The sequence below is a fragment of the Dipodomys merriami genome, unplaced genomic scaffold (assembly GCF_024711535.1).
Source record: "Dipodomys merriami isolate MVZ:Mamm:240054 unplaced genomic scaffold, mDipMer1.0.p SCAF_57, whole genome shotgun sequence".
Classification (NCBI taxonomy): domain Eukaryota; kingdom Metazoa; phylum Chordata; class Mammalia; order Rodentia; family Heteromyidae; genus Dipodomys; species Dipodomys merriami.
This window is the reverse complement of record NW_027206146.1, coordinates 8605712-8627702: the sequence shown is the minus strand read 5'-3', so window position 1 is coordinate 8627702 and position 21991 is coordinate 8605712. Positions and strand designations below refer to the sequence as shown.

Below are 21991 nucleotides of genomic sequence, written 5' to 3'. Positions count from 1 at the left end.
TCAGGGGTTCTCAGGGAAGAAGAAGCAAACAAGCACCTCCAGGGCCGGCGAGGCCAGGAAGCATCCATCACCAGGCTGTCGGGCCCGGGGAAGGCGCCCGGGGGTCAAGCGGCTCAGGGGCCCCCGCGGGCCGCCCTGGGGCCGGGGAGGGGGGGTGTGAGAGGCTGGAAACTTTCCCACCCCGAACCTTCCGGTGTCAACCCAGGAGGGCGCCCTGGATGCCGCCAACCCGCCCCCCACCTCCTTCCTCTCCGGGCGGGGCGGCGGGACGCGGCTTCCCGCCAAGGATGGCCGCGGGGATGGGAGGCGGGAGGGGGGCCGATGCGGGGGGGGGAGGGAGGGCCGCGCCCCCCCCCCCGGCCCCGCGCCCATCGGGACCCCAGCCCGGCCTTGGGCAGGGGGGGTGACCGGCCCTTGGCCCGGGGCCTGCACCCCAGCCCCCCCTCTTCCTCCCCCCCACACTCGGGACTCAGCCCTTCCTCGTGTTAAATAGAAACCTCTTTATTCTAAGTATCGAACATTCCTTCACGGGTTGGATGGGGGCCCGGCCTGGAGGGGGGGGGAGCCCCGGGATGTTTCTGTGGGTAGAACCTTCCAGAGTGCCCCCCGCCCCCCCCGCGCCAGGCTCGGGGGAGGGGAGGCTCAAGGACTTGGGGTCGGCGTCCCGGGCCGGGGGGGCCGGGGGGCGCCGGGCCGGGGGGCCTCAGCGCCGCGCTCCCGCCGCCGCCGGGGCCCCGGGCCGAGGACGCACGGACAGGCGAGCCAGACGCGGCCCGGACACCGGGAGGCGCCCCAGCAGCAGCGGGAAACTGAGGCAGAAGGACGGGCGGGCCACGGGGATGTCGGCGAAGAAGGCGCGGGCGCGGGCGGGCGGCGCGCCGGCCTCCGACAGCTCCAGGTCCCGGGCCACCGCCAGGATCTCCTGGCGGCCCGCGGCGCGCGGGAAGCCGCGCACGTCCAGCAGCGCCGCCACGTGCTTGCGCCTGCGGGGAGAGGCGGGGCCAGTCCCGGGGAGCCGGGGGGGGGGGACCCCCACTCCTGCTCCCCACCCCACCCCACCCCCGCCATGACCACCCGGAGCTCCCCAAAAACGCTAGTGGAGGTTCAAGGTCACCCCGGAGACCCTCTCCCTATCCCCAAGCCTCATCCTCAAAGCCGACTCCCTGGGGCTAGCGGGGAGGCCCAAGGGGTAGAAGCACCAGCCCAGCAAGGACTCTGAGAGGCCCTGAGTTCAAATCCCAGGATCACCCCCCAAAAAGTGTTTTAAAACAAAACCACAGGGCTGGGAAGGTGGCTCAGTGGTAGAGCGCTTGCCTTGCATGCCTGAGGCCCTGGGTTCGATTCCTCAGCACCACATAAGAAAAAAGAGACAGAAGTGGTGCTGTGGCTCAAGTGGTAGAGCGCTAGCCTTGAGCTGAAGAGCTGAGGGACAGCGCCCAGGCCCAGAGTTCAGGCCCCACCACTGGACCCAAAAAACAAAACAAAACCACAAGCACCCTACCCTATTCTGCACCCCCCCACCCTTTCCCAAAAATGGACTCCCCTCAACACCACAGCAGGGCATCACCAAGGGCTGGTCTGCTCCCTGGGTCCAAGTCCCAGGGTCCTCACGGCCTACAGATCATACTGCAGACATGCACATTTTTGCATGTGACCCATGAAGTTACTTTGGGTATCCCCTCCCACCCCCCTTTCTTTGGGCTATACCAGAATTTGAACTCAGGTCCTCAAGCTTGTTTGGCTGGCACTTTACCACCTGAGCCACACCTCCAGCCCAGCTTTCCAGCTGTTTTGTTTTAGTTTGATGCCCATAGGGTAGTTTGACCTCAGCATCTAGGCGCTGGCCCTGAGTGTGTTCACTCAAGTCTGAAGCTCTACCACTTGTGCCACAGCTCTGCTTCCTACTTTTTGCTGATTAATTGGAGATTGGAGTCTCACAGACTTTTCTGCCCAGGCTGGCTTTGAACCACAGTCCTCAGATCTCAGCCTCCTGAGTAGCCAGCATGACAGGCAAGAGCCACAGGCAGCCAGCTAATTTTCTCAAACAACTTTTTTGTGTGTTGGTTGTGGGGCTTGAACTCGGCCTGGGCACTGTCCCTCAGCTCTTCAGCTCAAGGCTAGCGCTCTACCACTTGAGCCACAGCGCCACTTCCGGTTTTCTGGTGGTTTACTGGAGATAAGAGTCTCACAGACTTTCCTGCTTAGGCTGGCTCTGAACTGAGATCCTCAGATCTCAGTCTCCTGAGTAGTTAGGATGACAGGCGAGCCACAGATGCCCAGCTTTTCTCTCAGTACTTCTGGGGAGCAGAAGCAAGTGGCCCTCAGGACTGGATGGCGCTCCATGCCGGCCTGCCTGTGCTGTCCTGAGTCCCCCCTGCTGGGCCAGCCCTTCCTCTCTGCCCCCCTGCCCAGCGCCCCACTGCCCCGGCTTCCTGTAGCCGCCTGTTTGTTTGCGAGCCCGGTGGCGGCGGCACTGGTGGCGGTGGGAGGAGGGAAATCGTTTTAATATTGCCCAGTTCCAGCAGGAAACAGCCGCAGACACGCTTGCCGCCTCCCTCCCGCGCCTGGAAGGGGGGCGGGGCAGGAAATGGGGGGACGATGCCAAGGCTTGGGGGAGGGCAGGGGGCTCACCTGATGTCTGGGTAGTCCCGCACCAGCACCCCCACCTCCACCTGGATGCTGGGTGTGTCTTCCAGCTGCAGGACCTCCGCCAGGTGTGGCACCACCGCGTCCAGCCAGGAGGCCTGGGACTCCTGTAGTGAGGGGAAGGGGCACAGCCCACTGCTCATACTTTGCCCAGCGGACCCATCCCGCCCCCCCCCCCCCCGTCTGTGAAGGGGCGCAGAAGGGGCAGGGACTAATTGAAGGAAAATCTATAATCTATCTCTCCACTAGGTAACAGCCTTCAAAACCTATCCCAAGCCCAGTGCTGAGGGGCATGCCTGTAATCCCTGCCTGTGAAAACTGAGCTAAGAGGATCCAGAGTTACAAACTAGCCAGGGCTACACGATGAGACCCTTTCTCAAAAGAGACAGAAGCCGGGGACAGGTGGCTCATGCCTGTCATCATAGCTGCTCAGGAGGCTGAGATCTGAGGATCCCGGTTCAAAGCCAGCACTGGCAGCAAATTCCAGGAGATTCCTATCTCCAGTTAACCATTAGAAAACTGGAAGAGGCGCTGTGGCTCAAAATGGTAGAGCACTAGCCTTGAGCAAAAAAGCTCAGGGAAGTCAGGTGCCAGAGGCTCACAACTGTACTCCTAGCTACCCAGGAGGCTGAGATCTGAGGATGGCAGTTCAGAGCCATCCCAAGTGGAAAACTCCTGGTGAGACTCTTATCCCCAATTAACCACTCAAAAACCTGAAATGGTACTGTGGCTCAATTGATAGAGAGCCAGAGACAATTCCGAGGGCCGCCAGGGTGACCCAGGGTGGAGGGTTGGTCTGGCAGGAGAGGCGGCGGTGGAGGGGGCGGTGGAGAGGGCACGGATCCTTTTGCAAGTTTGCAAAATGTTACAGGAGGGGAAGACAAGATAGAGCGCGCACAGGCCGCTCTGTGTTCGCTGTGTTGGTTTCCTGGCCGCTGTGTCAATCTAATCTCAGAGAGTGTGTACAAAGTTTCAAGGACTCCCAGGCTGGACGCTGGAAGAGGGGTGGCGGGGCACCCCAGATGACAGCTGGGGATGAGGAGGATTGGGGTGCTCTGCATGCTGGGTTTGGGAGATTCTGGGTTCCCCGGACATCTAGCCTTTTTTCTTCTTCTTCTTCAATTTTTGTTGATGAAAATATGTTCTATCAGTTGTGGCAAGAATGGCTACGGTTTTCCGGTTACAGCCCAGGAATTCACCGAAGCGCTGGGTGCAGACCATTTGTTCCCGATTCCAGCTTTAAAGCCCAGGCGCCCTGGGCTTAGAACTCTGCACCTTGCACTTTTGAAGCAGGTGCTCTACCACTTTAGCCATGCCCCCCTCCCCACTTCCCTCTACTGTTCTTTTTTTTTTTTTTTTTTTTTTTTTTTGCTGCTCCCGGGGCCTGAACTCTGGGCCTGGGCATTGTCCCTCAGCTCAAGGCGAGTGTTCTATCACTTGAGCCACAGGGCCGCTTCTGTTTTTTTCTGTTTATATGGTGCTCAGGAATCGAACCCAGAGCCTCATGCATGCAAGGCGCAAGCACTCTGCCACTGAGCCACCTTCCCAGCCCCCCTCTACTGTTCTTATCCATCCATTTTCCCAGTCAGATCTCTCTTGCTGCCCAGGCCGGCTGGGGGCCAGCCAGCTCCCCATGTAACTGGGATGGCAGGTGTGTACCGCTGCGCCCGGCCTTGTATGGGGGTTGAGATGAGGTGTCCCAAACCTGGAGGACTGGTCCTGCCCTTCCCCGCTTCGCCACCCCCCCCCCCCCCCCCCCGGTCTCACTCACCAGCCGCCGGAAGAGACGCTGGAGCTGCGCCGCGTCCTCACGCAGCCTCCCGGCCATGCGGCTGCGGGTTCGAGCCGAGCGGCAGCGCAGACGGCCCCGGAGCAGGGGCCGCACGTACTCCACCAGCGCGCGCCGGTGCAGCTCCGCCACCAGCGCCTGCGGGGAGGGGGGGAGGTCACCCCGGGTCACCCCTGCACTCCCCGGGGGGGGTCCCTGCGAGGGGGCACCCCGCGCCCACCCTCCCCGCACCTGGTACGGCTCGTCCTGCATGCGGCGCAGGGCCAGCGCCTGGGCGCCCAGCGTGCCCACGATGCCATCCAGCGCCTCGGAGCTGCTCAGCCACTTCCTGCGCATCAGCTTGTTGAAGTGCGGCTGGCGGGGGGAGGAGGGGGAGGACGGGGCGTGGGGGGTCAGCCCTGCCCTCCCCCACCTGGGGGCAGAACCACCCTGTCCTTCCTCCGCATCCTCCCGAGGCAGCGCATGCAGCCGCCACCGGGGGCGCACAGGCCCAGCAGGGCAGGAAGCCCAGAAGGGATGCCCAGTGGCGGGGAGAATCCCGGAGGGCTTCCTGGAGGAAAGGGGTGGAGGCCCCAGGGTGATTCTGATTAGCAGGTGAGGGCTGAGGAAAGGACTGGGGCAGGGGCTGCAGGATGGAGCCTAGCAGCTTGGGCAAAAACCACCTACAGAATTTGCCTGAATAGCACATGATGCACACGGGGACCCTCACTCAACCATGAAGGGTTTTAGCCAGATATGGTGATGCACACCTGTCATCCAAGCTACACAGGAAGATGGAGGTAGGAGGATGGAGATTCAGGACCAGTGCAGGCCCTATCACAAAAACAAACTACAGCTGAACAGGTGGCTCACACCTGTCATCCCAGCTACTCAGGAGGCTGAGAGCCGAGGATTGTGCTTTGAATCTAACCAGGCATGAAAATCTGAGAGACTCTAATCTCCGGTTAACCACCAAAATTCTGGAAGTGGAGCTGTGGCTCAAGTAGTAGTGTCAGCCTTGAGTTTAAAAAAAAAAAAAAGCAGGGCACCGGGGGCTCACATCTGTCATCCTAGCTACTCAGGAGGCTGAGATCTGAGGATCAAGGTTCAAAGCTAGCCCTGGCAGGAAAGTCCATGAGACTCTTATCTCCAATGAACCACCATTGGCGCTGTGGCTCAAGTGGTAGAGCCTTGAACTGGGAAGCTGAGGGACAGCGCCCAGGCCCAGAGCTCAAGCCCCATGTCACACCAAAAAAGTGCAGTGTGCTGGAGGCATGGCTCGATTGTAGGGGGCTTGTGGATGGGGTGTAGTCTATGCTGGGGGGTGTACCTTTGCAGTGGAGCCCCTGCCCAGAATGTACCAGGCTGGGTCTCCATCCCCCGCTGATACCTGTAATCCTAGCTGCTCAGGAGGCTGGGCTGAGACTACAGGTATATGGCACTGGGCTGGCTCAAGCAGCTGCAGAATGACAGGAGAAAGCCTCATGGACAGGTTGATGCTTCAAGTCAGGACTTGAAAGAGGTGAGAGGGAGTTATGCCAAGGGAGCATTCTAGGCAGCAAGAGCAGCAGGTACCAAGGTCCTGAGGCAGGAAGGCCCTGGCTTTGTTTGGGGCAGCAGAGGGGCTGGCAGGCCTAGGGGTGGGGGTGAGAGCGTGACTCAGTGGGCAGATGGAGATGAAGTCTGCAAAGGGAGGGGCCTGGGGACCAGGATAAGGTGGGCCTGGAGCCCGGAGAATTATTCTGATCAGAGAAGGGGGGGAGTGAATGGCCAGCTGGGCCCCATGTGTCATTCATGAAGGGTCCCACCTTGATGATGTAGGGAGTCCCACCCAAGTTCCCCTCCCCATCCTAGTAATTCTACCCTTATCCCCTCCTTTCCCCCTTTCTGACCCCCCCCTTTCCCCACCTGCTTCCTGAGGCCCCCTGTCCCCGCCCCCAGCCCCGCCCACTCACCTGCAGCTCCTGGAACAGCAGGTCGATGAGGACGCGGTGGCAGAGCCGGGTCACGCGGTCCAGGGCGCAGGCCGAGGCTTCCCGAGCGGGCTCGCTCTCAGGGGGACCCACCCTGGCCAGACGCTCTGCCAGAGCCCTGCAAGGTCCAAGGGAACTGAAAGTCAGTTTTTTTGTGTCCGTTGTGGGGCTTGAACTCTGGGTGCTGTCCCTCAGCTCTTCAGCTCAAGGTGAGCGCTCTACCACTTGAGCCACAGCTCCACTTCCAGATTTTTGGTGGTTCATTGGAGATGAGTCTCACAGACTTTCCTGCCTGGGCTGGTTTTGAACCACAATCCTCAGATCTCAGCCTCCTGAGTAGCTAGGATGACAGGCGTGAGCCACCAGGGCATGGATGTTGTTTTCTTTTTTTAAAAAAAGGGAAAAAAAATCCAATTCATCCAGGCACTCGTGGCTCATGCCTATATGCTAGCTACTCAGGAGGCAGAGATATGAGGATCACAATTAAAAGTCAGCCCAGGGCTGGGAAGGTGGCTTGGTGGTAGAGTGCTTGCCTTGCATGCCTGAGGTCCTGGGTTCGATTCCTCAGCACCACATAAGCAAAAAGAAAAAAAGCCGGAAGTGGCGCTGTAGCTCAAGTGGTAGAGCGCTAGCCTTGAGCTGAAGAGCTGAGGGACAGCGCCCAGGCCCAGAGTTCAGGCCCCACGACCGCAAAAAACAAACAAATAAAAAAAATAGCCAGCCCGGCCAGAAAAGTCCCCTGAGACTCTTATGTGCAATTAACCGCTCAAAAGCCAGTGGTGCTGTGGCTCAAAGTAGTAGAGTGCTGTCCTTGAGCATAAGAGCATAAGAGCTTGGAAACAGTGCCCAGGCCCTGAGTTCAAGCCTCAAGATCAACCACCCTCTCCCCTCCTCCTCCCTCCCCCCTGCCAAAAACAAAAATCTAGAAAATCAGTTTGAAGCTAGCAGGGGGAAGACATCTGTAGGACTCTTATCTCCAGGTAACTAGCAAAATGCCAGATTGGAGACCTGGCTCACATGGTAGAGCGCCAGCTCAGCAAGCAAGCCCAGAGAACACGAAGCCCTGAGTTCAAATCCCAGTATTGAAGGGGAAGAAGTATATACATGACATGTATGCTTCTAGAACTTCCAGGTCCTATGTGGACGTCTCCTGGGTCAGTGCTGGGATTTTCCACCTGGCACCTGGGCATCTCTGTTGAGCAGCCTCTGGGGTGTCCACATGCAGTAGGGGGTGTCTCACCTCAGGGGGGGCCCGCAGTTGACCAGGGCGATGGTCCTGCTGATGTAGATATCTGTGGGCAGCTCCCGGATTCCTGGGTTCTCATGGAAACGCTCCACTCGCTGCTGGAAACTAGGGTGGAGAGGAGCAGGGCACCTCGCTGGGGTCAGAACCCCATCTTTCTTCTTTTTTTTTTTTTTCTGGTGGTTGTGGGGCTTGATTCTGGGCCTGGGAGCTGTCCTTGAACTCTTCAGCTCAAGGCGAGCGCTCTACCACTTGAGCCACAGCACCACTTCCGGTTTTCTGGTGGCTCACTGGAGATTAGAGTCTCATGGACTTTCCTCCCCAGGCTGGCTTTGAACCTGGATCCTCAGATCTCAGCCTCCTGAGTAGCTGACAGGCATAAGCCACCAGCACCCCCATCTTCTATCTGTCACTCCCCGTCCCCCCCCCAGCCCTGTCCCCCTTTGCTCCTAACCTTTGCAGGAACTCTGCCAGCCCGCCCAGGCAGCAGTGCGCCATGCGCTCCCCAAACTCCTTGCTGATGCGGGGCGCTCTTTCTGTGTGCTCTTCCAGCAGCTGTGCCAGCCATGAGGAAGAGGAGAGTTGGGGGCGGGCTCGCCATCCTCCCGCCCATCCCGTGGGGGTGCAGCTGATCCCCGTCTTCCCAGGGACGGCCTACCTCACACACGTCCTGTGCCAGGCCGCTGGGCTGGTCCTCTAGGCAGCTCCAGCGCTCCTCGTCCTCCTGAAGCACTCGAAGAAGGGCTGCCCGCGTCTGAGCCTGCCGGGAGGAGTCGGGGGTGGGGGGGGCTGGCTGGGGTGAGGGTCTTTCTCTTTCCTCCTGCCACATCATCGTCCCCTGACCCCTGGAGCTTCAAGTGCTTTTATTTATTTATTTATTTTTGTCGGTCGTCGGGCTTGAACTCTGGGCCTGGGCGCTGCCCCTCAGCTCTTCAGCTCAAGGCGAGCGCTCTACCACTTGAGCTACAGCACCACTTCTGGTTTTCTGGTGGTTTATTAGAGATAGGAGTCTCACGGTCTCTCCTGCCCGGGCTGGCTTTGAATCGCGATCCTCAGATCTCAGCCTCCTGAGTAACTAGGATTACAGGCGTGAGCCATCAGCGCCCGGCTCAAGTGCTTTTATTTATTTATATGTTTTTGGTTTTTCATTCAAGGCCACAGCTCTACCACATTGAGCCACAGCTCCACTTCGGGCTTTCTGGTGGTTTCATTGGCAAATCTCCCAGACTTTCCTGCCTGGGCTGGCTTTGAACCTGGATCCTCAGATCTCAAGCCTCCTGAGTAGCTGGGATGACAGGTGTGAGCCATTCAGGTCTTTTCAGATCGCACTTGAGAGGCCACCAAGTTCAAGGACACCTGCTCCATTCAGCCCTCGCTTCCCTCCTGCCTAAGGAGAGCTCATGAGCGCGGGAGAGAGTAGTGGCTTTGAGCTCACCACTTTTAACAGCCAATGGGCTCAAAGATCTTTATTTTATTGGCTCCTCTCCCACCAAACAGTTTAAAGTTGTCAGATTCTCCACGCCTGTCATTCTAGCTACTCAGGAAGCTGAGACCTGAAGATTCAAAGCCAGCCAGGGCAGGAAAGACCATGAGACTCTTCTCTCCAATGAACCACCAAAAGAAAAAGAAAAGCCAAAAGTGGTGCTGTGGCTCAAGTAGATCACTAGCCTTGAGGAAGAAAACGAAGGGACAGTGCCCAGGTCTTGAATTCAAGCCGCAGGACTGGCACATAGAAAAAAAAAAAAATATATATATATATATATATATATATTTTTTTTTTTTTGGGTCCGGTCGTGGGGCCTGAACTTTGGGCCTGGGCGCTGTCCCTCAGCTCTTCAGCTCAAGTCTAGCACTCTACCACTTGAGCCACAGTGCCACTTCAGGTTTTCTGATGGTTTATTGGAGATAAGAGTCTCATGGACTTTCCTGCCCGGGCTGGCTTTGAACCATGATCCTCAGATCTCAGCCACTTGAGTAGCTAGGGTTACAGGTGTGAGCCACCGGCGTCTGGCTAGATTCTTGGTTTCTATGATTCAGGAATTCCAAAGCATTGCTCATCTCCTGATTGCTGGCCTACTGCAAACACCAGTTTGCAGGAGCTAGACAAATGTGGGTCTACTGGGATCTAGAATCCCAAGGCTCAGGGTCCTGGGGCTGGGCTCACCATCCACGGGGGACACCCCTCTGTGGCTGGGGGCCGCCTGTGTGCAGAAAGGTCATTGGCTTTTTCAGGCTCTAGGATTCCAAGGATCTGATGTGTCCCAACCTCTGAGCATCTGTGTCCCTCCCCCTCCCCTGGCATGCGCACTGGGGAGGAGAGAAGGAACGCAGAAATAACCCTGAGAGCTCAGGTATTCCCACAGCAAAAGGGAGACAGACACCATGAACCAAGGAGGGGAGAACCCCCCCCAACCCGCAGTGACCCCCATCATGGCCAATGTGGAGTCTAGATACCTTGACATCTGTGACACATTCGTCCTCCAAGCCCAGCAGGGTGCCAGGGGACAGAAGGGGTCCCAGCTCCCCGTTCTCCAGGGCCACCATGTCCACCAGCCCTAGGACCTCCCTGAGGGAGAGGGGAAGAGAAACGGGGAGGCCCGTGAGGGGTGAGGCCGGGCGATGGGCCCCTGTCCTAGCCCACACCACCTCCGCCTGTGTGACCCTGGGCCTCTCCCTTCCTCTCCTGGGACCCAGCTTTGCTCATCCGCCGAGAGACATGGCTGCGATTGTGTCTCGCCTGTCTCCAGCTCTGAGTCAGCTCCGTGATGGATGGTGTCCGGACAAGACACGGAGGTCAAGTTGAGACCCGAGGACCTGACACGCGAGGCCTCACCCACGATCCGATCCATCTATGTTCCTAGGTAGGCCCCATGTCACCCCAACCCCATCTGTGCCCCCCGACATGGCTAGGCATGGCTAGGTTGAGCCAGGGTATCAATCCCCCCTAACACCCCCCCACCATCCACCCTCCCACTAGCCTTTTGCTCAGAGTCTCCACTCAGTCCAGGCCAAGCATGGGAGCTCACAGCTGTAATCCCAGCCCCTGGCTTTTTCACTCAAGGCTAGCTTTCTACCACTTGAGCCATGCCTCCAGTCCAGCTTTTACTAGTTAATTAGAGATAAGAGTCTCACAGACTTTCCTGATCCACTTTTTTTTTCTTTGTTGGTTGTGGGGCTTGAACTCTGGGCCTGGGCGCTGTCCCTGAGCTCTTTTGCTCAAGGCTATTGCTCTACCACCTTGAGCCACAGCGCCACTTCCAGTTTTCTGGTGGTTCATGGGAGATAAGAGTCTCACAAATTTGCCTACAAACTTGACTGCCCAGGCTAGCTTTGAACTGGGATCCTCAGATCTCAGACTCCTGAGTAGTAGCTAGGATTACAGGCGTAAGCTACCAGCACCTGGCTCTTTTGGTCTTTTTCTTATTCTGTAGCCCAAGCTGGCCTGGAACTCAGAATCCTCCTTCCTCAGTCTCCTGAGTGCCGGGATGTCATGCATGTACCCCAACCCAGACTTGTTCATTGAGATGGGGTTTGAGGGAGGATCTTGCTAACTTTTTCCCAGGCTTAGCTTCAACCTAGGGTCCTGGTAGCTGGGATTACAGGCATGAACTTCACTGACTGAGCTAGTAGAACTTGTGTGGGTCCAGGGTGCTGAGGGTTGAGAACTGGAGTAGGGCCTCTTAAAAGTCTAGGGCTTAGGTTAGGAAGGTGGCTCACTGGTAGAGTGCTTGCCTAGCATGCATGAAGCCCTGGTTTCGATTCCTCAGTACCACATAAACAGAAAAAGCCAGAAGTAGTGCTGTGGCTCAAGTGGTAGAGTTCTAGCCTTGAGCAAAAAAGAAGCTCAGGGACAGTGCCCAGGCCCTGAGTTCAAGCCCCAGGCTGGCACCGCTAACCCCCCCTCCCCCAATAAACTGTACAGGTAGGTGGGAAAACAAAGTCTAGAAGATTCCAGGAGCCTGAGATTCCCCCCCCCCCTAGCTCTAGGTGGGAAAGGGGAGGGATGTCAGGATGGATGTGTGGAAGGTGGGCTGTTCTGTCTCAGGGGCTGGGGGGGGTGGATCCTGGCTGTCTCAGGGGCTGAGCTGGGGGGGATCCTGGCTGGCTCTGGGCCTGGGAATAGGTGGGTCCTGGCTGTTTCAGGGCTTGGGCTGGGGGGGGGGGTCCTGGCTGGCTCTGGGCCTGGGCCTGGGGGGTCCTGGCTGTCTCAGGGCTTGGGCTGGGGGGGGGGTCCTGGCTGTCTCAGGGGCTGGGCTGGGGGGGGTCCTGGCTGTCTCAGGGGCTGGGCTGGGTGGTGGGATCCTGGCTGGCTCTGGGCCTGGGACTGGGGGGGGGGAATCCTGGCTGTCTCAGGGGCTGGGCTGGGTGGTGGGATCCTGGCTGGCTCTGGGCCTGGGAATGAGGGGGTCCTGGCTGTCTCAGGGGCTGAGCTGGGGGGGGGGTCCTGGCTGTCTCAGGGCCTGGGACTGGGGGGGATCCTGGCTGGCTCTGGGCCTGGGAATAGGTGGGTCCTGGCTGTTTCAGGGCTTGGGCTGGGGGGGGGGGTCCTGGCTGGCTCTGGGCCTGGGACTGGGGGGTCCTGGCTGTCTCAGGGCTTGGGCTGGGGGGGTCCTGGCTGTCTCAGGGGCTGGGCTGGGGGGGGGTCCTGGCTGGCTCTGGGCCTGGGACTGGGGGGGGATCCTGGCTGGCTCTGGGCCTGGGACTGGGGGGTCCGGGTTGTCTCAGGGCTTGGGCTGGGGGGGGGTCCTGGCTGGCTCGGCCCCTGCTCCCCTCACCTGGGGTACACCTGGTTGTGCCAGTGGAGGAGCGCGTAGCGGTCGGCCAGCGGCAGCCTGCGGCGCGCGGCGGCGCCCAGCCACTCGGCCAGCGCGCCGTGGTAGCCGCGCAGGTAGACGCCGAAGGCGCCCAGGCCGGCGGGGTAGGCGGGCGCCAGGCGGCCGCGCACCACCGCCAGGTCCTCCAGCAGCCGCGCCCGCAGCGCCTCCAGCCGCCCGGCCAGGCCGCCGCCGGGGGCCCCGGGGGCCGCCGCCTCCAGGCGCTCGCGGGCCGCCCGCGCCACCGCCTCGGCCCAGCGCGCGCGCAGCCGGCGGGCGGCGCCCGGCCCCCGGCGCCCGTCGGCCGCCTCCTCCTGCACCAGCACCTGGCCCAGCTGCGCCACGGCGCCCGGCCCGACGCCCGCGCCCGGCCCGGGCCCCGCCAGCGTCTCCCGCACCAGCGCCCACAGCTCGCGCTGCAGGGCCTCGTACAGCAGCGCCACGTCCCGCGCCCGCCGGCCGCCGCCCGCGCCCGGGGCCTGGGGGGGGCCCGGGGCGCCGCCCCCCGACGACGCCAGCTCCTCCGCCTCCAGCTCCAAGATGTGCTCGTCCGCCCGCGCCAGCTCACGCCGCTGGATCAGGCTCAGGATCTCCAACACTGTGGGGGCACAAAGCGCAGAGGGGGGGGTGGGGGGGTCCCAGATCAGGATCCCCAAGGGGATGCATGGTGGGGGGCGCCCCTGGAGGGGGGGGTGGAAGACCTGGAGAGAAGGCTAGGGAAGAGAGAGCCAGTAAGAGAGACAGAGTGAAAAATCTAGGGCTAAGCCAGAGGCCGGTGGCTCCCGCCTGTCATCCTAGCTACCCAGGAGACTGAGATCTGAGGATCGGGATTCAAAGCCAGCCCAAACAAGAAGGTCCATGAGACTCTGATCTCTCCAATGAACCACCAGAAAACTGGAAGTGGTGCTGTGGCTCAGACAGCTAGCCTTGAGCTGAAGAGCTGAGGGACAGCGCCCAAGCCCAGAGTTCAAGCCCCTCGACCAACTAATAAAAAAGAAAGAAAAATCTAGGGTTGATGGCACCCAGTATGGTGGTGACCGCCTGTAATTCCAGAGCTAACCGGGAAGCAGAAGTAGGAGGATCATGAGTTCAAGGCCGGTCTCAATGAAGTCTAGGGAGACTCTGCCTCAGAAACAAAACACAGCCTCCATGTCTCACGCTTGTCATCCTAGCTACTCTGGAGGCTGAGATCTGAGGATTGTGGTCCAAAGTCAGCAGGGGAAAGAAAAATCTCTGAGACTCTAATCTCCAATTAACTACCAAAAAGACAGAAGTAGAGAAGTGTGGCTGATGTGCTAGAGTGCCAGCCTTGAGTGAAAACGCTTAGGGACAGCACCCATTCAAGCCCCAGGACTGGCACAAAACAAACCCACACTAGATAGAGAGAGAGATGTGAGCTACGGTCAGAGCCAGGAGGGGACAGAGCAGGGGGCAGGTGAGGAGGCAGATCTGGAGGTGACTTGGGGTGCTTGGGGTGGGGATGGCTGCTGGGGAGAGCCCACACTCTGGCAGCGCCCCCCAGCTTTGCTCCAGCTAGGAGAAGCGTGGGGTTGGGAGTCTGGAGTGGAAGCAGAGGGGAGGCGGGAGGGTCCCATGGCCCCGGGCGGCCTAGAGTTACCCTCCACACCTCCCCCTCTGCTTCCTCCCTGGCAGAGAAACTATTTCCTGGCCAGGGCTATTTCTGCCCATCCGTTTCCAGAAGGCGGGGGCTCCAGTCACCCCCTCCTCACCTCCCCGCCGTGCCCTCCCAATCCCCAGGGAGCTGGGGCTGAAAGAGCCAGGATGTAGAGGGCACTGGAGTGGGGGGGGGGGGAGCGCACAGGAGCTGGGGAGGGCCCGGAATTCAGGTGTGGGTGTGGGAGGGGGATTGGGGATGAGGATGCGGGTCCTGAGATGGAGCGAGATTCCAGGATAGACTAGAGGACAGGACAAGAATGGCGTTGGAAGTCAGTTGTGGTGGCTCACGCCTGTCATCCTAGCTACTCAGGAGGCTGAGATCTGAGGATCGAGGTTTGAAGCCAGCCGGAGAAGAGAAAGGCCTTGAGACTTTTACTTTTTCTTTTTTTGTCAGTCACGGGGCTTGAACTCAGGACCTGGGTGCTGTCCCTGAGCTGTTCTGTTCAGGGGTTAGCACTCTACTACTTTTTTGAGCCACGGCTCCACTTCTGATGTGTTGGGTGATTCACTGGAGATAAGGAGTCTCACAGACTTTACTGCCCCGGCTGGCTTTGAACTGTGCTCCTCAGATCTTAATCCCCTGAGTAACTAGGATTAAAGATATAAGCCACTGGCACCCAGTTCCGGAGACTCTTATCTCCAACTAACCACCAAAAATCAAAAAGTAGAGCCGTGGTTTGAATAGTAGAGCATTAACTAGTTTTGAGAGGGGGAAAAAAAGCCATGGACAGGTAGGGCGCTGGTGGCTTATGCCTGTAATCCTAGCTACTCAGGAAGCTGAGATCTGAGGATGCATCGGTTCAAAGCCAGCCTGGGCAGGTAAGGCTGTGAGACTCTTTATCTCTAATAAACCAGAAAACCGGAAGTGGCACTGTGGCTCAAGCGGTAAAAGCATTCACCTTGAGCTGAAGAGCACAAAGACAATGCCCAAGCCCAGAGTTTCAGCCCCATGACTTGACAAAAAAAAAAAAAAAAAAAAGCCATGGACAGTGGCCTGGACCTGATTTCAAGCCCTAGGGCTGGCACAGAAACAGAGAGGACATTGAGGAAAGGACACTGAACAGTGACAGACAGTAGAGAAGAAGAGGTTGAGGATGGAGGGGATGCTGTTAACGGCTTGTGTTACTAGACAGATGTTGTGCTGCTGAGCCATGCCTCCAGCCCTTTTTGCTCTAGTTATTTTTGACATTGGTCCTTCATCCCACCCCCATCCCCAGGCAAGCATGAACCCAAGTTCCTACAACTTCTGCTTCTCATCCTAGTGGAGACGCCAGGGATGAACCACCATGGCCAGCTTCTTCTGTGGAGATGGAGACTTGGCGAACTACTATTTGCTTGGGCTGGCCTGAAATTTCAGTCTTCCAGATCTCAGCCACCGGAGTAGCTGAGGTTTTACAATTGTGATTTTTTTTTTCCAATCAGTTGTGGGCTTGAACTCTGGGCCTGGGCGCTGTCCCTCAGCTCTCCAGCTCAAGGCGGGCACTCTACCACATGAGCCACAGCGCCACTTCTGGTTTTTGGGTGGTTTATTGGAGATAAGAGCCTCACGGACTTTCCTGCCTGGGCTGGCTTTGAACCCTGATCCTCAGATCTCAGCCTCCTGAGTTGCTAGGATGACAGGCATCTTCTTTGATTTTGATCATAGAGATGATCGTGGAGATGGTGGGGAGGTGGATTGGGGGTGTGGGAGGCTGGGGAGGTGGGAGATGGATGGGACAGAGGGTGAGCTTCTTAGGGACACCTGTACGGGCTAAGAATGGAGGCAGGGAGGCCCAGGCAGGAGGAGGAGGGGAGCCACATGACCATACCTCCACATCAGGGCTCCCCACTTACCTGACAAGGGCTCCTTCATCTTTGGGGGCTCCCGGATCTTGGGCGGGGGTTCAGGGGCAGCCTCTCCGGCGGGGACCACCCTCTCGGCCAGGGAGGCTCTCCTGGGCTTGGGCCCCCGGCCGAGGCGCAGGAAGGCCAGTCTTCGAGCAGCCTCCCCCGTGGCCTCCTCGTCGCCGTGGCCCCGGCTCCCCTGAAGCCGAGCTAGGAGGCCGAAATCTGCCGAGCTCCTTCGAATCCCCGGGGCCAGCATTCGGCCCAAGAAAGACCGGGGCTGCCCGTCCCCGGGGCTGCCCGCCCGGCGGCCAGGGGACCAGCCCAGGCGGAAGGGGGCCAGGCCTGCCAGCTTTTCCAGGGTGGCACGGCGGCGACACGACGTCCCATTGGGCAGGGGGCCCAGGTCCCCCGTCTCTCCCTCCAGCCCTGGAACCTCCTCGAAGGGGTTGCGGGAGGATCTGAGGGGCAGGGTCCCCGCCCGGGGCATCTTGGGGTCCGCCACCCCTAGACTCTTCAGGATGGGCATCTTGACGGGCGGGCACCTGGGGAGAGACGACGGGTCAGCGCGGGTGCGGCCGGGGTGCATAGAACCTCCCTGGATCTATGAGGGGGGGGTGTGTTACTGTCCTCTTCTTCAGCAGATGAGGAAACTGAGGCTCAGAGGGACAGAGGCAAGGGCTTCAGGATCAAAGCTGGCGCATGTCTGATTTCAGGGCCTGGATTCACGCAACTGACCATCCATCCACGCAGCCGGCTGCCGCCAGGCCTGGCAGGGGGCGTGGCCCAGGGGCGAGGGCGTGGCCTGAAGGGACTGGGTGTGGTCTGAGTGACAAGCATCATTTACAGGATGGGGCGTGGCTTAACGGCACAGGCGTGGTTTCAGAGGCTGGGGCCGGACTCTGATTGGTCCGTGGCTTAAGGAGGTGTGGCTTTGGGGGGGCTCAAAGCTAGAGCATCCCTGGCAAACTCATTTAAGACCCCAGAGTTTAAATCCCAATACTGGTCAAATACAAAAACACCAGGGCTGGGAAGATGGCTCAGTGGTAGAGCGCTTGCCTTGCATGCATGAGGCCCTGCATTCGATTCCTCAGCACACCATAAGCAGAAAAAGCTGGCTCAAGTGTGGCTCAAGTGGTAGAGCACTAACCTTGAGCTGAAGAGCTGAGGGACAGGCCCCATGACCAACAAGAAAACAAAAACACCTTCCCTTCCCAGTTTGGATCAAAGGATTTGGAAGAGTCATGCTATTTTTGTTTGTTTTGCCAGTCCTGGGGCTTGAACTCAGGGCCTGGGCACAGCCCCTGAGCTCCTTTTGCTCAAGGCTAGCTCTCTACCACTTGAGCCACAGTGCCACTTCCGGCATTTTCTGTGTATATGGTACTGAGGATTTGAATCCAGGGCTTCATGCATGCTAGGCAAGCACTCTACCACTGAGCCACATTTCAATACCAAGATTCACGATCTTTTTGTTGTTGTTTGTCGTGGGGCCTAAACTCTGGCCTGGGCACTGTCCCGCAGCTCTTCAGCTCAAGGCTAGCGCTCTACCACTTGAGCTACAGCCCCACTTCTGGCTTTTTCTGCATATGTGGTGCTGAGGAATGGAACCCAGGGCCTCATGCATGCAAGGCAAGCGCTCTACCACTGAGCCACCTTCCCAGCCCCAAGATTCACCATCTTAATTAGGCATCCTACTCTATGAAGAAACCGGCGCAGGAGAAGGAAGAGCAAGGCTCTTTTCTAAGGTGGCACTCCCAGCCCAGGGTATCACCATAAGGAAACATCCGGGTGGTTCATCGGCCTCCTTCTCACCTCCTTCTCTCCCACCCCACCCCTGTCTAATTTGTTTCTCCTCTCCTCTCTTATTCATCCTTATCACCAATCTTTTGGGACATGCAACGGGGCACAGTGGCACACACCTGTAATCCCAACACTAGGGAGGCTAGGGCAGGAGGATCTTGAGTTTGAAGCCCGCCTGGGCTATGTAAGGAGATGCTGTTTCAAAAAACAAACGAAATCAGCTGGGTGCCAGTGGCTCACACCCGTAATGCTTTGCTACTCAGGCGGCTGAGATCTGAGGGTCACGAGTCAAAGCCAGCCTGGTCAGGAAAGTCCGTGAGACTCTTATCTCCAATAAAAAGCACTAGAAAACCAGAAGTGACTCTGTGGCTCAAGTGGTAGAGCGCTTGCCTTAAGCTGAAGAGCACAGGGACAGCGCCCAGGCCCAGAGTTCAAGCCCCACAAGTGACCAAAAAAAAAAAAAAAAAACCAAAAGAAATCATAAAAACACACATAATGCTCACATTTGTCATCTCTAGCAACTCAGGAAGCAGAGATCTAAGGATCGTGGTTTAAAGCCAGCCTGGGCAGGAAAGTCCAGGAGACTCTTATCTCCAGTTAGCCACCAGAAAACTGGAAGTGGCATTGTGGCTCAAATGGATAGAGTACTAGCCTTGAGCTCAGGAACACCATCCAGGCCCTGAGTTCAAGACCCAGGATCCACAAAAAAAAAGGAAAAGAAGGGCTGGGAAGGTGGCTCAGTGGTAGAGCGCTTGCCTTGCATGCCTGAGGCCCTGGGTTCGATTCCTCAGCACCACATAAGCAAAAAAAGAAAAAAGCCGGAAGTGGCACTGTGGCTCAAGTGGTAGAGCGCTAGCCTTGAGCTGAAGAGCTGAGGGACAGTGCCCAAGGCCCAGAGTTCAGGCCCCACGACCGGACCCCAAAAACAAACAAAAAAAAAAAAAAAAGAAGAAAGAAAATAACCCACAAATGATCCCAAGGGCTGGGAATGGAAGAGCGCTTGCCTAGCATGTACAAGAGCCCAGATCCCATTCCCAAACATCAAGGCTTTGCAAAGCCTTGAACCTGTCACAAGGGAGTTGGGCTTTCTGGGAATGAAGGGACCAGGAAGGTACTGAACTGAGTAGAAACAAGGCTTTCCTATCTTTTTCTTTTTCCTGGGCATTGAACCTAGCCTCGCGCTGTGGATGCTGGGTAAGTGTTCCACCAATGGGCTACAACCTCAACTCCCATTTTAAAAGTACTTTTTCAGAGCTGTGTGGTAGCTGGTCAGCACAGATACACAGGAGGTGAAAATAGGAGGATTGAGGTCGAAGGCCATTGCAGGCAAAAGCTTGAGACCCTATCTGAACAAGATAAAAGTTAAAAGAAACCAAAACACCCTAAGGGGTGGGGGTCAAGTGGCAGAGAAGCTAAAACAAATTCAAGATCCTGAGTTAAACCGGGCGCTGGTGGCTCACGCCTGTTATCCTAGCTACTCAGTAGGCTGAGATCTGAGGATCGCAGTTCAAAGCCAGCCCAGGGAAGGAAAGCCTGTGAGACGCTTATCACCAGAAAATCAGAAGTGGCGCTGTGGCTCAAAGGAGTAGTGCCCTAGCCTTGAGCACAAAGGCTCTGGGACAGAGCCCAGGCCCTAAGTTTGAACCCTAAGACTGACCAAAACAAACAAACAAAACCCCCAACTAAACCAAAACAAAATGAGCAAACAAACAAAAGCCCACAGTGAAAGACTCCAAACATTTTCAGAAAAATATAGAAAGCCAAGTTAATAACCGCTCCTGTGCCTGGAATCCTATCAGCATCTAATGCAAACCTCTATGCCATGTGTATTCAATTTCCTTTTTCTCCTTCTGAGGTTTCAGCACCATTAGAAAGCCAGGCATAGTGGTGTACTACTGTAATCCCAGCACTCAAGAGGCAGACAGGAGAATCCAGTTTCATGTAGAACAGGGCCTGATGCTTCAGTCTCTCCAAGGAGACTTGCATGAGGAATGTGAGTTCTCTCTCTCTCTCTCTCTCTCTCTCTCTCTCTCTCTTCTCTCCAATGCTGGCACTGGGGCTTGAACACTGGGGCTTATGTAGTGTTGTGCCCAGAAAAAAAAAATGCCACCTTCCATGTTTCAAGCTCTCTAGAAAAACTGATGCCACACTAGTCTCTATCCTGTAAGCCGATGTCCTCTTTCTCCCGCGCGCACACCATCAACTTGGAAGATTTAGCTGTGGCCTGTGCTCCCGCTTTACATTAATGGCTGCATAATATTCCATTTTCCCTCTCTGATGGAATTTCACAAAGTGTCCCAGGTTCACCTATGGCTATTTGTCACCAGGGTCAGGTGGGGGGGGGGGACAGGACAGGACACTGGGATGTTTGTAGGTGGCCAAGAAGCCTGGAAGGAGTTGGGAGCTGTCTTTCTAAGGTGAACTGTCCCTCCCCTCTCCCCGCCTTTCCGCCACTATTTATTTATTAGCTTATATAAAAACAAAAACACCCTCCTTCCCCAGATAGGATCAAGGTGGTACCATCCTGGGGCTTGAACTTGAGGCCTGGGCGCTGTCCCTCAGCTCTTCAGTTCAAGGCGAGCGCTCTACCACTTGAGCCACAGCGCCACTTCCAGTTTTCTAGTGGTTTTAATGGGAGATAAGAATCTCACAGACTTTCCTGCCCGGGCTGGCTTTGATCCGTGATCCTCAGATCTCAGCCTCCTGAGTAGCTAGGATATATGTGAGCCACTGACTTAGAGATCTCAGCTCTTGTTTCTCAATCCTCTTGTTTCCAGACATAGATCTGGGCCTCCCTCTGGCCTCCATGGTCCCCTATCACCCTGACAACCAGGGGGGTGGCCCTCCACGCATGCTCACATACAAGGCACACAGGGACCTTCCTGTCCTCCATCTTCTGAATTCCTTCACCCCAAAATGTCCCCATCACTCCCCCACAAAGTCTCCACGTCCCAGCCCAGAATGACTGGCTGACGTTATCTGGAGCTGATCTGACATTCTCCTTCCCCATACCCCACAAAGTACTCCCAACATCCCCGCGACACTAAGTAACTACCATTACCCAAAACTGGCCCAGGCCTCGCTCCCCTTCCTGGATCCAACACCCCCTTGGCTGTCTCCGACATCCTGCCCTCCCCAACACACACACCCGCGTCAGCCTCCCTCCCCATGCCCGGGCCCTGACTCACTTCCCAGGCCTCCTGAAGCCCCCAGCCCCCCGGTTCTTGCAGGATGTCTCAGCGCCCAGAGCTTCCCCCTGAGGCCCCTCCTCTTCCTCGCTGCCAGCCTCCCCCCCCCCAAGCCCCAGACCCTCCACGGCAATCCAGCCCCTGTGTGCACAATTCATCACCTCCCAGACCTAGGGTCGGCCCTCAAGAACGCTCGGTTTGTGTTTGGTGACAGGTTGTGCATGCGGTCTCTCAATTCCCTCTGCATCCTAGGTGCTGGGATTACAGGCGTGCACTACCACGCTGGCTTGAGAACTCACTTTCCAAATTGCACATCCCTCCCAAACCCCAAACTCCAACCCATAGGTTCTTATCCCCAAAGACAAATCCTGAAATGACCAAATGCCAGCCTTGCCCTCGCCCGTCTCCAAGAACCCTATCTTTAGGAGGAAGCAAGCCCCCCATACCCACCACCACCGGGCCCCCATGTCTTTCCACTGGGCTTCGCGCGTGTGTTGCACCAAAGGTACTTGCTGGTGATTTCTCAAGATTCTCTCCTCCCTCTCCTCCAGCTTCCAAGGATCCTCAAATTCTCCTGCACCCCTCTTCCACTGCTGTCTGTGTCTGCCTCCTTGTCAGTGTCCCCCCTTTCTCCTTAGGCCTCCTGCTCCTTTTGGGTTCATGCAATAGGTTCAGATGAGTTCAGGTCCAGGCAGCTCTTTGTGGGTGGGATTGGGGGGGATCCCCTGCTTCCAGGCCGCTCACCTCTGTCCTCCGTGCCTGTCCCTCCGTGCCTGTCCCTCCGTGCCTGTCCCTCCGTGCCTGTCCCTCCGTGCCTTCTCCTGTCCCGTCCCCAGGCTGCTCCAGCCAGGACTGCTGAAGGCTTGGATCTGGGGGGGGGGTGCTTGGAGGAGGGCAATTTCCTGTCAGGAAACCCCTCCCTCTCTGGGGCCAGGGGCGGGAAGGGCTCATTATCTGTCTGTCCTTTTAGGCGAGCCCCATGGTTGGACTGGGCAGGACCAGTGCCACAGCCCAGTTCCCCCCCCTCACCCCCCTCATTCCCTGAGCCCCGGGCCGGA

General features: G+C 57.7%; 1 protein-coding gene across 1 annotated transcript; it reads right to left on the bottom strand.

The window, feature by feature from the left end:
- Positions 1-480: 480 nt before the first annotated feature.
- On the bottom strand, positions 481-21771 carry LOC138812591 (exocyst complex component 3-like protein 2). Its single transcript, XM_070000569.1, has 12 exons — positions 21678-21771; positions 15955-16490; positions 12406-13042; positions 10085-10196; positions 8289-8390; positions 8085-8185; positions 7628-7738; positions 6370-6505; positions 4667-4789; positions 4418-4573; positions 2632-2753; positions 481-983 (listed from the first exon to the last, which is right to left on the bottom strand). The coding sequence occupies exons 2-12, from the start codon at positions 16472-16474 to the stop codon at positions 704-706; spliced, it is 2400 nt and encodes a 799-aa protein (XP_069856670.1). The 5' UTR covers positions 16475-16490; positions 21678-21771; the 3' UTR covers positions 481-703.
- Positions 21772-21991: the final 220 nt, after the last annotated feature.

Excerpts from the sequence above, each read along its gene's own strand:
- LOC138812591 (XM_070000569.1), bottom strand. The coding sequence starts at position 16,474 with ATGCCCATCCTGAAGAGTCTAGGGGTGGCGGACCCCAAGATGCCCCGG. Across the intron at positions 13,043-15,954 it reads GATGAAGGAGCCCTTGTCAG|TGTTGGAGATCCTGAGCCTG; the intron begins GTAAGTGGGGAG and ends GTGCCCCCACAG. Across the intron at positions 8,391-10,084 it reads AATGTGTCACAGATGTCAAG|GCTCAGACGCGGGCAGCCCT; the intron begins GTATCTAGACTC and ends TCCTCCCGGCAG.